This window comes from Sinocyclocheilus anshuiensis, unplaced genomic scaffold (genome assembly GCF_001515605.1).
Source record: "Sinocyclocheilus anshuiensis isolate Anshui unplaced genomic scaffold, SAMN03320099.WGS_v1.1 scaffold766, whole genome shotgun sequence".
In the NCBI taxonomy this organism is placed as follows: Eukaryota; Metazoa; Chordata; class Actinopteri; order Cypriniformes; family Cyprinidae; genus Sinocyclocheilus; species Sinocyclocheilus anshuiensis.
Genome location: NW_015546060.1, coordinates 178,160 through 192,154, shown reverse-complemented (window position 1 = coordinate 192,154; position 13,995 = coordinate 178,160). Strand labels below are relative to the sequence as shown.

Genomic DNA, 13,995 nt, shown 5'->3' with positions numbered 1-13,995 from the left:
AAACAAAAAGAAAAGAAATGAACTAAATCTGAAAGTTAGAAATAGAAGGTACTGTGACTTTGACTATTTGGTGCTACTACCAAACTATTGGTGAAAAGCTATACAAAAACAATCAATAGAACAATAAACAATAGAATTTCTCTTTCAGACTGCATTCCCAACTTTCACAAAGCATACTGTACCAAACTAAAGGGGTCAGTTGCATAAACATAGCCTCTACGTTAAGACGTTAAGACAGTCTTAAGAACTAGTTTGACCAATTAACAGTTAGCAAAGGGGTAATCAGTTTTACTTTTCGGATTCAAATTAGACCAGTCTACCTTTTTGCAACGGACTTAAAAGTTATGATCAGTCTTGAAGAAAAAAAAATAAGAGGACTAATTTTTTTAAGACTAATCTAAGCTGTTTATGCAACCAGCCACAGACCACACAGATGCAAATGTGGATCCTTTGTTTACCTGAAAGACGTCCTTCTCAATGATCAAACAAACCAAACTTCATGGTCAATAAAACCTAGGTTTAGATCAAAACTTCTAGTGTGAAAGTGACATTACAGGAACCGTCCCATTGGCAATCGAGCAACCTGGAAGTCAACTGCCTTGCTGAAAATTGGTATTACTTCATGCAACACTCTTTCCAGTGTTTGAACCTACAACTTTTCAGGATTTGAATCTACTAACTTAGCCTCCTAATCACTAGGTTGGAGTAACCAATCCTACTCCTGGAGGGCTACCATTCTGCAGAGTTTAGCTCAAACCCTAAACAAACATACCTTCCTAATACCTTCACCAGGTAATAAAGGTGTTCAAGATTACTTGTAAATTACAGGCAAGTGTGTTGGAGCAGAACTGAAGTCTGCAGGAAGGTAGCCCTCCAGAAGTAGGGTTGAAAACCCTGCATCACCCCTAAAAGAAGCTTCCACCACATCTCCAAATCCCTCCCACTGACCTCCAGCCAGACGTACTGGGCAGCTGTGGGGATGGAGGGAATCTCAAAAGTGGCCTTGCCATTGCATGAGACCAGCTCACTAGTGTAAATGTTGTCCTTCGGGGTAAGTTCGGCCTTAACCCGCACTTGTACTCCTTCCGCTGGGCTTCCGTCCGGATAGGTCACTTCAATCTGGGGTCAGTGGTGAAAAAAACAATCATTCCAAATTAGCATTGATTAGTAAAAAGGATACAAGGAAACATTATCTGCTTTCTACCAGAAGACTGATCCTCCTCTCACCATCCCTTTGTAGGGCAGACCAGGTTTGAACTGCTTGCAAGTATCTTTGGAGTACTTGATGTCAATAAGCTGCTTGTGGACGGCCATTGAATCATCAAACATGGTCTGCTGTCCACCATCCACACTGCTCACTGTCACCCACATGTTCACTGCGCCTCTGAAATGGTCTGTAACCTCTAAGGGCATCATGTCCTTTACGCAAAGGCTGAAAGTGGCTGAGCCTTTAATCTATGTAGAAGAAAAGAAACTTGTTGCAGAGAATTGCTACTTACTTTTTATCTTTTGATGTTACAAGGGCATAGGCTGCTGAAAGGCTGAGAAGACTAGCTTGGACTAGTTAGTTAACACTGGATAGTTACTGGACTATCTTGCCCCTGTCCCAAATGGTGCTTTTCAGGTGGACTTGCAGTTTTGCCCATGAAGACCACAAGGAGCGGCTTTGGAGTACGCCTTTGTGGAAACCACGTGCCAGCAATGTCTCCTTTTGCTGAGCTTGCATTGGTCTAGACATCACAGTGGACTACTACTCAACAGTCTACATGCCGTTACAAGTGTGAAATTAGAGGAGGACCGCAAAGGGTGAGGCTAGCATTTAGATAGAGCCCTAGTAGACTAGTGCAGCCATGCATACAAAACAACTAAGAACGTTTCGCTGTTTGAGCAAGTTAAGGAACCTCATGGAGACAACAGCATGCAAAGCAGAACATATGCTAGTCTTTATCATGCACTCACCTCCATTGATTTCACCACCGAGTTGCCAACTTCATGTCTGTAGTAGCCTACTCCATTGACCGTCATATTTACTGTTAATTTGCCTGACACTGGCTTTCCAAAGGTGTACCTGGAATAAGGCAGGGTGACTGAGAAATTGGGGGCCATTGTAAAACAACTTGCTTAGCACAAATGCAGTAACTTTGAGTGTGGCTGGAGAAGGGCAGACTGCAAATACTTCAATGATTTTGCTGTATGGATATCAACAAAGCAGAATCCTAACTGCGAAAGACTTGTGTATGCTCTGCTGGACTCTCAAAGCGATACCACCTTTGTTGATCAAGGAATAAGTAATGCCCTTAAGGCACAATCAAGTCCAGTAAAACTGAAATTAACTACTATGCTTGGTAAAGATACAATTGTGGAAAGTGAGAGAGTGTCAGGGTTGCAAGTGCGAGCATATGAATCGGGTAGTTTTATTGACCTCCCTCCTGCCTATACCAAAGATTACATACCTGTGAGTCATCTGTCGAGTATTGTGGATAAGGTACTGTCATTAAAGGACTGTGAGATTGGTCTGCTAATAGGCTACGTGATGAATGCGCCGCATGCTAGTCATACTGGTGGAGTATGGGAGCGTCAGATCAGGACAGTGAAGTCCGTTTTAAATTCTATACTTGCACTTCATTCAGCAAGACTGGACGATTCTTCTTTACGAACCTTTTTTTATGAAGCTATGGCGATTGTAAATAGCAGACCGCTTGCTGTTGGTTGTTTAACTGACCCTGAGAGTTTAAGACCAATCACTCCTAACCACCTACTCACACTAAAGTCAACTGCTGCTTTACCCCCACCAGGAAAGTTTAAGGAAGATGTATATGCCCGAAAAAGATGGCGACAAGTGCAACATTTATCAGAGCAGTTCTGGAGTCGTTGGCGCAAGGAATACCTTGCAAATCTATCTGCCCGACAAAAATGGCACATTCCTAAGAGAAATATTCAAATTGGTGATATTGTTATAGTAAAGGATGACGAGTTACCGAGAAATCACTGGAGACTGGGTAGAGTAAAGGAGACTACTGTTAGTTCTGACGGACTTGTTAGAAAAGCCAGAATACATCTGGGTGATTCAAAACTTGACATGAAAGGCAAGCGTCTTGACAAACCGTCAGTAATTGAAAGGCCAATACAAAAGCTGGTGCTATTAATAGAAAACAATCAGTGTGACTAAAACATAATTTCTTAAGGGATTTAAAAATTGTGCTTTGTATAAAATGATTACTTACTGTGAATTTAAGGGCATTTATATCTGGAAATCATTCATGTTTATATTCATGGTATGATTTGGTGGGAGTGTAACGAACCCTGATGTGGTGTGTTATTTATTGTTTGTGGTTTTTTAATTATTTAATTATTTGTATTATTTTGTATGTTTGTGTATGATTCGATTTGTTAAATGTAATAGGTTATGGTTCAGGACTTTAATTTTGACAGTGCATTTACTGACCGCAGCGGATATATGACGTGCATACCTTATTGGGTTAGACGCTGAGAAAGCATGCTAAGCAAGGAACGCTAAACAAGGCATGGGTACACAGTCGATTCATGGACTTTACGGTTCATAAGTTTAGCTCCTGGTTTAAGGGAGAACAAGGTAACAATCATCTTTGTTTTATGTATGTGATTTTGTTATTAGATTAATGCTTATTTTGTTGGTTTGTTTGTTTCTCTTGTGCTTCAACTTTCAAGATTTATTTTTAATTTTAATTTTTTTTCTAGCTCTTACGGTGGTTCATGTTACGTTGTTGTGTGATGGCTCTACGGAATGTGAACAATAAACAAACTGTGAATCATCAGTGAAAGAGTTGACCGTTTATTAACCAGGATGCTACAAGGTGTATGGCAGGTTTTTGTCCTCTTACCTTGCCTTGACTGTGACCTGTTCACATGAATTGAGGTCTCGAATGTAGGGAGGGGGCTCAATGATGAGCTCAAACCTGGGCATGACTGTTCAAGAGAAAAACAGACCAAAATCAATCATATTCATGGGTTTCTATACGTTTTACTCTTACTGAAATGGAAGTTTTCGTCAACCATAACATTTTAGTTAACAATACACAAAAAAGCTATTAATTTTCCATCTTTTAGAGGCTATTTACTATATTGTGTGGTCAAAATTATTTGAATCAGTTCTTTAAAAAGGATAAACACTCCTTACCATACTTCTGCACTTCAAATGACTTGTTGTACGTGTGGCCTTGCATCTCCACGAAGACTAACCATTCACCGAAGACCGGTTGGTCTGATAGCGGAAAGCTCATATTGACAATTCCTGATAGAGACAATAGTGACGTAAAAATACCAGCACTTCATATGTATTATGGTGGTCAATGCTTATTAGATATCATAGTGACTGTCATAAACTAAAGTTGTACAGTGTGATTACACAATGATTGCAACATCATTAAAGTAGACGGAACACAGTAACAATTCTTACCACAACAAACAGACTTCAGATCTTTCCAATGGATTATGCGGGATCCTCTGGGGTCCTAGGTAAACAAAGTGGTAATCTTAAACAGTATGTGGTAAAAAAATAGTCACACTCTTGCTTATTTGTTTGCCTTAAATCCAGAGGCCACTTTACACTTGTAAAATGGCAGCAAAGAATCAAGATTAAGCAAACATGTTTCAAATCCAGCGATGCTTTCAAACAAACTGACCTTGCCCTGACTCAAAGGGCCAACACTCCAGGAGCCCGTCAATCAGGGCAAAACTACACACACCCCAACTGTCACTTCCTCCAGCGAGAGCCAGAGGCCGACAGTGCTAAACTAACATAAACATGAAACATTGCATACATAGCAAACATTTTTTCTGGTTCCCCTTTGGCCATTTGCACAGCTTTCAGAATAATTTTCTGGAACTGAGGAAGAGTATTTGCCCCAGAGATGCTTCAAAGACCAAGCAGCATGTGGGAAAGAGATGGAAGCTAAGCACAGAACAGTGGGGGGCAATGCCCCAGGAAGACTCGCTCCCTTTTATCTCCCTAGTTGCCCACTAGCGTCTGCTCTAGGGTTGAACCCAACACCGGTGACCAGTTGTCACGCTCTATAGCTGTGCAACATGGACCCTGCTGGGAAAGAAACACTCCAATCATGCTTCCCAACCAGAGCAGTGTCCACCCCATGGTGCAGTGTCCACTCACCACTATGTAAGCTTCAATCTGTAAAACAAAAAACAGAAGTGATTAGTGGGGTGAGGACGACAAACTGTATAGCTATAGCTACTTTAGCCCTCCTCAAGATTTGAATCAATCTTCCATCTGAGAGAAGTTTTGCAGAATTTTGCCAACGTGCATTTTTTAGCAGCCCAATTTTCAATAAGGATACTGTCCATGCACTATAGCTAGAGGCACTTTTGGGAAAAAAGCTTGTTTCTAAGTGTCTCTGGTGAACGTGTTTCTGTAATTTGCGTTTTTTTTTTTGTGCATGAGGGTAATACAGCTAAGCTACCTTTTGCACCTTTCTAAAAATGTTAGCAAGATAAGCTTTAAGATACTAAATAAACACTGCTAATGCTAAATAGAACAATGATCCTCTAATACAAATCATCATTTTAGCATATAATTTCAGGACTTCACCTTTTCACTGGTTGGCCTTAGGTCTGGTGTGACAGCATATACATTGATAAGAACTAGAGAAGAGAGAAAGAAACATACAATAATTACTTCAAATTCAACTTGTTTCTTTCACAAAGCTATCCATGACACATTGGCTAAGTTTGGAATAGCATGCAGGATGTACGGTGTGCAAAATAAGCACATTTTGTGTATGCACAGAATACTCAGATGGCATCTGCCAAATTCTGCAATATGTAAAAGACCATACAACATAAAATATTGTGTCCCACAATGAAATGCACTCAACATAACCTTTCATTTCTAGTGTGAGGAATGAATCAGAAGTGATATCGGCCAAGTTTTTAAAAACATCTTTAACCAGAATGGTAAGAGTTTTGGCACAAGATGTAATAAAAAATACCAAATAACTATACATTTAAAAGATAATAACTGGAATTGTACGGAGGTCATGTAACAGCAATGTAACAATCAACTGTTTGGAATGTTTTGTGCTGCATGATTTTTTGCATTAAAAAAAAAAAAACATATTAGGAAAGTATAGAGTGTGTATTTAATATGCTAAATTACATATTAAATATCCAATATCAACAGCACTGAGACATGTAGCATTACAAACATAGTTAGCATCATCAGCAACCCATTCCCATTTGGTGAAAGGAGAAAGACCTTTCTGCCGGGGCTTATAGACTGGCTTGTCGGTCTGGATGAAAACAGTTGTGCCTTTGCGGTCCACTGTCACAGTGGTGTGGTTGTGGAAGATGTAGCCACCCTCATTGAGCTGACGGTTCCCCCAAACCTTCAGATGTGCCTGGCCTCTGAGATCTGACGGCACCTGGGAACATTGTGGTTATTAGGCATAAAGTTCCCATCCAGCTCAGTGCAAACTGCTGCTTTAAGGACTATGGACTAAAACTAGCTTATGATTGGCTCACCTTTATTTTGATGGTACCTTTATCTGAAATGAAAAAGAAATGACAGGTAAAGTGAAACCTGCACAAGCACCAAGATTTCTGCATCAAAGCGTGAATTTATGATGAAATAAAGGGCTTTATCGAACAAAACCATAAATTATGATCATTTAATATTGGTGCCATTTTTAATTTGACACAATTTATGAAAATGAAGCTTAAATAATACTCAGTATTGGTGTTTAACTTTTTAACCAAGGACAGTGATCTTTGGTGGGTCAAGACATTGCAAAAGGAGCTCTTGGTTTGTTTGTTTTTAATGCCATGCCAATTTCTACGACTATTCACTTGGCAAAAACTATACTTTAGTTAATAAAATTTAAAATGGAAACTAAATAAGACATTTAAGACCCAATAATTACAAATCTAAAAATTAGAAACTAAATTTAAATTCCCTTGATTAAAAACGTTTTCAAAGGTAAGAGGAGCTCTTGACATCACAGCTGTTGGTGGACGTTACTTTGAGATGCTGAATTGAGCGGTTTTAAATTTTAGTAAATACCCAAAATAATTTTCACCTCGTACAGTGCCATGGCTATGAGCCACAATCTCGCTCTTGACGCTGAGCTGCAGCTGCACTTGTGTGTCCTCTACAGCATTGAAGATGGTCACACTCACGGCCTCTTCCACACCGGCACGGAACACAGATGGCGTGGCAATCAAGTAACCCCTGTGAATCAAAGGACGGGAGTACACAGCAACAGCTGTGCGTGTTTACATCACAAGACTCCAGGTACTAATTATGCTAACACTTTGTTTTGTCTAGAGCGTACATCTGAATCTCACATCATAGGGCACACAAATCAAACAAACAAGAGTGCTGAACCTCACCACATGGGAAAACATAAAACAAATATCAGATGTTCAAACATTAACTGGCAAGTGTTCTGTTTCTTTGTTGCTCATGTTGGGTGTTGTGAGAAGGGTGGAACGTTATGATTGATCTCAAAACAACAATTTAGACTACTCAATTTCGCCTACCGAAACATCTTCTAAAATAACAAATTGCTCTTGTTGTTTAAATTACAATAATGGGTTGACCACTATGGAAAGGGGCTCCAAAGTCACTTTGCAGGACCATGACTGTGTCTGAAATTGCCCCCTATACCCTTAAATAGTGCACAAGGACCACTTGTAGTGGACATTATCAAATGCACTCATGCACTCCCATAATGCACTGCAATAACAAATGTACAAATGATGTACGATCGATCAATGGCTAGAGGATGGACTCTATGCAGTCACTTCTGCGTTTTTTTTAGTACGTGCATTTAATGCACCATAAGGGCTGCGCAGTATGAATTCTTGCATCTCGATGATGTAGTTGACAGCGGAATCATACAGGTACAAGTTCCTTTTTGACTTGTTATTAAATTGTTTAATTATGGTTTACGCAAGCCATTTTGTTTTGTTAATTGTTACTATTGGAGCTTACCAGATGCATTCAACTTTATTTTACTATTAAACAGAAAGCATAAACAATGCAAAAGCAGCAATTTTTCTGGAGCTCTCAGTGTCCAACTTTGCTCACTCATTTTCATTAACTTCTACAACTACACTAGTGGACTAACGTAGGGAACAGTGAATGAGGGTATAGGGGGGTATTTCAGACACACTTGTTTTGCCGCAATTAATCGGAGCAAGAAAAGACTATTCAAAGAAGATACTTAACAGAAACATTGCCTTTGAAAGGTGGAGTGCTCCACCTACAGTACTGGAGTAATATTGGTTTTAGTTCAAACTGACAAATATTAGTTTTGATCCATGCAGTGTTCAGACCATTTGTTGGTGATTTGTTTAAATGTTTGGTGTATGTAGGCCTTTATGCTTAGAAGAAAGAGACAAGGCTGCATAAAACCCAATTTTGGGGGTCAATGCAATTAAAACTAATAGCACTTTCTCAAAGACATGTCAAGACAAAGGTCAGGGCAATGCTGTTATACAATTAAATTAATCATAATTAACCTAATTCTTGTGTTTTTCACCTCTTTGGAATCTAAGTTATCTAGACTACTTACACAAATCCAGTTACAAATTTGGTTCCAGTGACCTTAAACGATGAGAAAAGTTTGGAAGGTGACTCTCTGACCCATTACATGCCCAAATAAACCCGGGCAGCTCAGTGTCCTTGAGTTTAATAGCATGCCTGAGTGTGAGATATCAGGTGGTTGGCATTACGGTTCAGCGAGGCCAGAGGCAATTTAAGTCTCAAGGCATGAGAAAATCCCTTCCAAGGCATCTACGTGGAATTGACTGCATTTGATCCTCACTTCCCTATCTTACAATGCTCTCATGTGTGCGATGGGAATAGAACTATTCAGTGTTTACATGATAGCACTATCTTGTTGAAGGAAAGTACAGCTACTGGCTGACTCAAGAGAATGTAGCTCTTTGTCGTAGAGAGGGCAAGCTGGTTATTGACCTCTTTCTCTGGTGCTCGAAATACTTGGCACAACCACGTGTAACAGGTATGGACACTGGCACCGAGCTCAGGATGAAATTCATGAACTTCTGTGGTTCTTGGGTCAATTAACCCAACAACATTCCTGTCAACTAATCTTTATGGGGTTTGAACAAGGTTCTTGTCAACTTATTGTTTGATGTTGGGGTATTTAAAGAGATCATTAAAGAAATCTGGTTCCAGCATCAATAAAAATGATAAAAAAACAACAACTTGGCAACATTGTACCCATCAATATAACATCAATAACTTTCTCCAAAACAATAAATAAAAAAGAACCAAGTAGAACCCTACAGTGAAAATGTTGATAAGAAAAAATTATTTGCTGAACCCAATGTCCTACAAAAGAATAACTGAAGAACCTTTATAGGTATAAAGATCTCAATCTTCGAATATAGCCTTGGGAAAGCGAACTTAAGTGTATTCTGAAGAACATGAGGAAAATAAATTGGTTTCAGCACATACACTTAGCTCATTACAACATAGCAGCATCAAAGCTGAAAAATGGAGTAAATAACTTCTTGATCATAATAACAGTGGGAAAAATGCTTGCAATTTATGAAACATAACAATGAGCTGTTTTGAAAGAACGTCACTTGGGAGTTTGTTCATAACATAATGTCAGCTGTACCACCCTTTACAACAATGTACCATGGTAACCTTAGTTTCTATCAACATAACAGACTCTACAGTTGCTGTTACAACAAATCTGTAGTATCTTGGCAAGTACATGCAAACTTCTTTGAAGAGGATCCCATATTAGTTAACCATGGTGTGTTACACTAGTAAGTGCAGTGACTTTTTTGGTAGCAATTATAGTTACCAAAACCATAAACATTTTTGTAACGGATTACATGTTATTTGTTAGTAACACCCACACACATCAACAGCTGTGCTGCTGAGTTTATTTATTCTTGCACAAGGAAACATTTCCACAGGCGCTCGGCAAGTGAGGATGCCGTTATCACCTGCCTGAAGTCTTATTAAAACATTCATGCTTACAACGAAAAAGCGGCTCCGTATCATCCATAAAAGAGCGCTACAAACATACTTACTGTCTTTCTTGTGAATTAACTCCACTCATTACACAGATGAACACAGTCCATAGAATCCAGGAATTGTGGTGCACATGTAACACTCTCATTTTGTCCCTCGTTGGTTTGTGTGTTGAGTCTCTCGTTATCACCTGCCTGAAGTCTTATTAAAACATTCATGCTTACAACGAAAAAGCGGCTCCGTATCATCCATAAAAGAGCGCTACAAACATACTTACTGTCTTTCTTGTGAATTAACTCCACTCATTACACACATGAACACAGTCCATAGAATCCAGGAATTGTGGTGCACATGTAACACTCTCATTTTGTCCCTCGTTTGTTTGTGTGTTGAGTCTCTCCGGCGTATATTCCACAAATAATGACTACTTCGAGTGCAAACTCAAGTATCCACGAGGGAAAAGCTCGAGCCTCCGGTGCAAGACGTGCTACGTTTTTTATCCCAATTACCAGTGTTGCGTCCGTGCAACTAATTTTTTTGAACTCCTCTCCACATGTAAAGACAATCCCTCCTGGCTTGCCTTATTTATCCGCCTTAGTTCCGATTCCTCATATTTCAGCGTTAAAACGTATCTCCATCCACCCTACCCTACCCCACCCCTTGCGTAGCACGGTATTTAATGCACATCAGGTCCAGTGAGCTGGGCTCCATAGCCTGTAATGTAACCGGTGCAGTCTACTTTTGCCCCTTTGAACTCTCCAGGCTTTTGTCTCATTCAGTGGTGTGTCAGAACAAGTCTAACAGAGCCCCTCTGAGCTAGTAGAGACAAGACTGCACTGTCCCTGCTGCGCCGCCTGGAAGCTTTACGGGTCCGGCTGAATGAGACTGAAACGATCCGAACGTTTAGTCCCATTAAGCATAATTTTAATGCATGTGATGAAATTAATTTTGATTACTTAAACTGAATATCATTAAACTCGGCTGTTTCTTACATACCTAGTTGAATAATAAAAGTATGGCTTTAAAACATAAAACTTCAACATGACGTGAATTCATTTCGACATGGAAGCGCGATAAAGGTTTTTGAATAATATAGGACACTGGCGCCCCCTAGTGGCGCTTTAGCATGAGACGTTTAATATCAGCGTTCATAAAATGATAGATTTTTATAAATATAAATAATTTTAAAAATGGTATTTACGTTCATATATTAGAGAATAAACATCTATTATATTGCTTCATTATAGAGAATAATTTAATATTACTATATATATAACATTTCAATAAATTATGCCTCTGTTTGCTTCGTCACAAACCATATTACGTAAAAATGGAAGACTCTTTGAGTTTTGTCCCAGTACGCAAGCAGTGAGGTGCCAACCGCAAATAAAATTTAAAGAAGAAGAAGAAGCAAGCTGTGAGGTGACGCCACATGACGTTGTATTACGCGAACCCAAACAGGAAGTGAGTGCAACAGCGTGGCTACATGAAACGATACACATGTTGCTGCTCAGTAGATTTATCAGCCAAGCTACGAAAACACCAAGAGCACAGTTTCAGCAACATGGTAAGTTAGTTTTTAATACTTAGCTTGTATCATATAATCACATTTAGGAATAGTAAATGACTAGAAATAAATACAACGTAGCGAACTGGCTAACGCTAGTATATAAAGAAACATACTGTACATGTACATCATTTCATAGTAATAAAGTTACATGAACAAAAAAATACTAAATCATAAATAAATACATTGTAATTATATCACTAACAAAATATTACCGTGTTTCTGACTTATAATGGCATTATTTAAATATATATATATATATATATATATATATATAAAAAAAACATTTTAAATAATTGTATTAGAATTCATTATAAAAATAGAAAGTATTCATTAATTATGCTTTATATTTTTAGCTGTTTGTTTCTTGCATATTAGTGGAAAAAGCTAATTGCTTAATAAAAAAAATCAACAGGAGTAAGTGCAAGTTTTTCTTACACACCTGACAATGTCAAGTAAATTAAGTAAAACTACTGGGAACGCGATTGTATTTAAAATCTATTTTCAATATTAATTTGTAATTTATTTTAATTAGTTTTATATACAGTGGGTATAGAAAAGAATCGCCTCCTTTTAAAATAATCACATTTTGTTGCTTTGCAGCTTGAAATGAAGACCAACATGTCAGGAGATAAAAAAAAACAAAAACAGAATCACTGAGTTGGAAAAAGGATCACCCCCTTGTGTCAGTATTTTGTTGAACCACCTTTTGCTTTAATTACAGCCTTTAGGCTGTTGGGAAATGTCTCTACCAACTTTGCACATCTAGACTTTGCAATATTTGTCCACTCTTCTTTGCAGAACTTCTCAAGTTCAGTTAAATGTGATGGTGACCGTGTGTGGACTGCAGTCTTCAAGTCATTCCACAGATGTTTTTAAGTCTGGGCTCTGAGTAGGCCATGCAAGGACTTTCACATTTTTTTCTCCTTCAACCACTGTGTGGTCAGTTTTGCTGTGTGCTTTGGGTCATTGCCATGCTGGAAGGTAAACCTTCTTCCCATTGACAACTTTCTGGCAGAGGGCAGTGTATTTTCCTCAAGAATTTGACTGTATGTTGCCCCATCGGTTTTTCCTTCTATCCTGACAAGTGCTCCAGTCTCTGCTGCAGAGAAACACCCCCATAACAGGATATCACCACCTCCATGCTTTACTGAGGGAATGCTGTTATTTGGACGGTGAGCTGTATTGGATTTCTGCCAGACATCATTTGGTGTTGAGGCCAAATAATTCAATTTTAGTCTCATCTGCCTCAGAATCTTCAAGGTGCGTTTTGGCAAAGCTCGGTCGTGACTGCATGTGACCTTTTTTGAGGAGTGGCTTTTTTCTTGCAACCCCCCCATACAAGCCACATTTGTGGAGAATTTGTGATATTGTGGTCACATGCACACTATGACCACTCTGTCATAATTTCCTGCAACTGCTTCAGAGTTGCTGTAGGCCTCTCGGTCGCCTCTCTGACCAGTTTCCTCCTGGCTCTTTCATCCAGTTTGGAGCGACGTCCTGATCCAGGGAGGGTCTGTGTTGTACCAAATACCTTCCGCTTCTTAATAATAGACTTCACTGTGCTTCTAAGCATTGATAAAGCCTTTGAAATGTTTATGTATCCATCTCCTGACTTGTGCCGGTCCACAACATTATCCCAGAGATCTTTTGACAGTGCCTTGCCACCCATAGTTGATTGTTTGCTTCAGCTGCACGTCCAAGGACTGAAATCTCTTTTCATGCTGAGCTAATCAAAATGAACACAGTTGATCACAGGTGAAAGTCAAATGGCTTTGGCTGCGTCCAAAAGCTCTAAAATGCCTTCGGAGGATACATTCTAAGGCATCAAGGCACATCCAAATCCAAAGTTAGCTTCACTTCCTGTCTCATGAGAAACATTCATCTGTTCAATTTTTGAAGGCAGCATAGATGTATCCTTCGCTGCCTTTGATATCCCACAATCCTGTGCGTTCCATTCCGTGATGGTTGAGTTAAAAATTAAAGATGGTGTCTGAAAGTTGCGTTTGGTGGTCAGTTTGTGTAAATGTATATTTCTGACTAGAGATGTAACGATTACCGGTTTGATGATAAATCATGATAAAATTCCCCACGGTTAGTATTTCATTTCATATTTTAATTATCATTAAAACCGTATTAGATTACCGCGATTTGAACAACTCGCGATAAATAAATACTGTCCAGCATAAAGCACAGTTTTAAGTAACAGTCTCGCATGCGCACAGCACACAGAGTAGTTTCGTTTTGAGTGAAAACGGGGCGGAAAAGCTGTGAGGTTTTAAAAGAGTGGTAAGGGAATTATACAAATTAATATATAAATGAATTAATTATATGAATGTACCTCTGAAGGTTCTGAATGTCTTCAGAAACGACTCAATGGCATTTTGTTTTCATCTTCGCTCCATGTAATACCTAAAGGAAG

The 13,995-nt window shown here is 39.0% G+C and overlaps 1 protein-coding gene across 2 annotated transcripts in view; it reads right to left on the bottom strand.

Moving 5' to 3' along the window:
- LOC107699407 (C3 and PZP-like alpha-2-macroglobulin domain-containing protein 8) overlaps nucleotides 1-10,132 on the bottom strand; it is a 33,872-nt gene extending 23,740 nt beyond the window's left edge. For both annotated transcript variants that reach the window (XM_016500644.1, XM_016500645.1), the window contains exons 1-12: nucleotides 10,066-10,132; nucleotides 7,068-7,219; nucleotides 6,514-6,536; nucleotides 6,248-6,413; nucleotides 5,582-5,634; nucleotides 5,147-5,164; nucleotides 4,436-4,490; nucleotides 4,157-4,270; nucleotides 3,861-3,945; nucleotides 1,960-2,068; nucleotides 1,228-1,455; nucleotides 949-1,119 (exon numbers count right to left, since the gene is read on the bottom strand). In XM_016500644.1, the coding sequence (XP_016356130.1) occupies nucleotides 949-1,119; nucleotides 1,228-1,455; nucleotides 1,960-2,068; nucleotides 3,861-3,945; nucleotides 4,157-4,270; nucleotides 4,436-4,490; nucleotides 5,147-5,164; nucleotides 5,582-5,634; nucleotides 6,248-6,413; nucleotides 6,514-6,536; nucleotides 7,068-7,219; nucleotides 10,066-10,094 (1,203 nt within the window). In that variant the 5' untranslated portion in view covers nucleotides 10,095-10,132. The remainder of the gene's footprint in view (nucleotides 1-948; nucleotides 1,120-1,227; nucleotides 1,456-1,959; nucleotides 2,069-3,860; nucleotides 3,946-4,156; nucleotides 4,271-4,435; nucleotides 4,491-5,146; nucleotides 5,165-5,581; nucleotides 5,635-6,247; nucleotides 6,414-6,513; nucleotides 6,537-7,067; nucleotides 7,220-10,065) is intronic.
- Nucleotides 10,133-13,995: the final 3,863 nt, after the last annotated feature.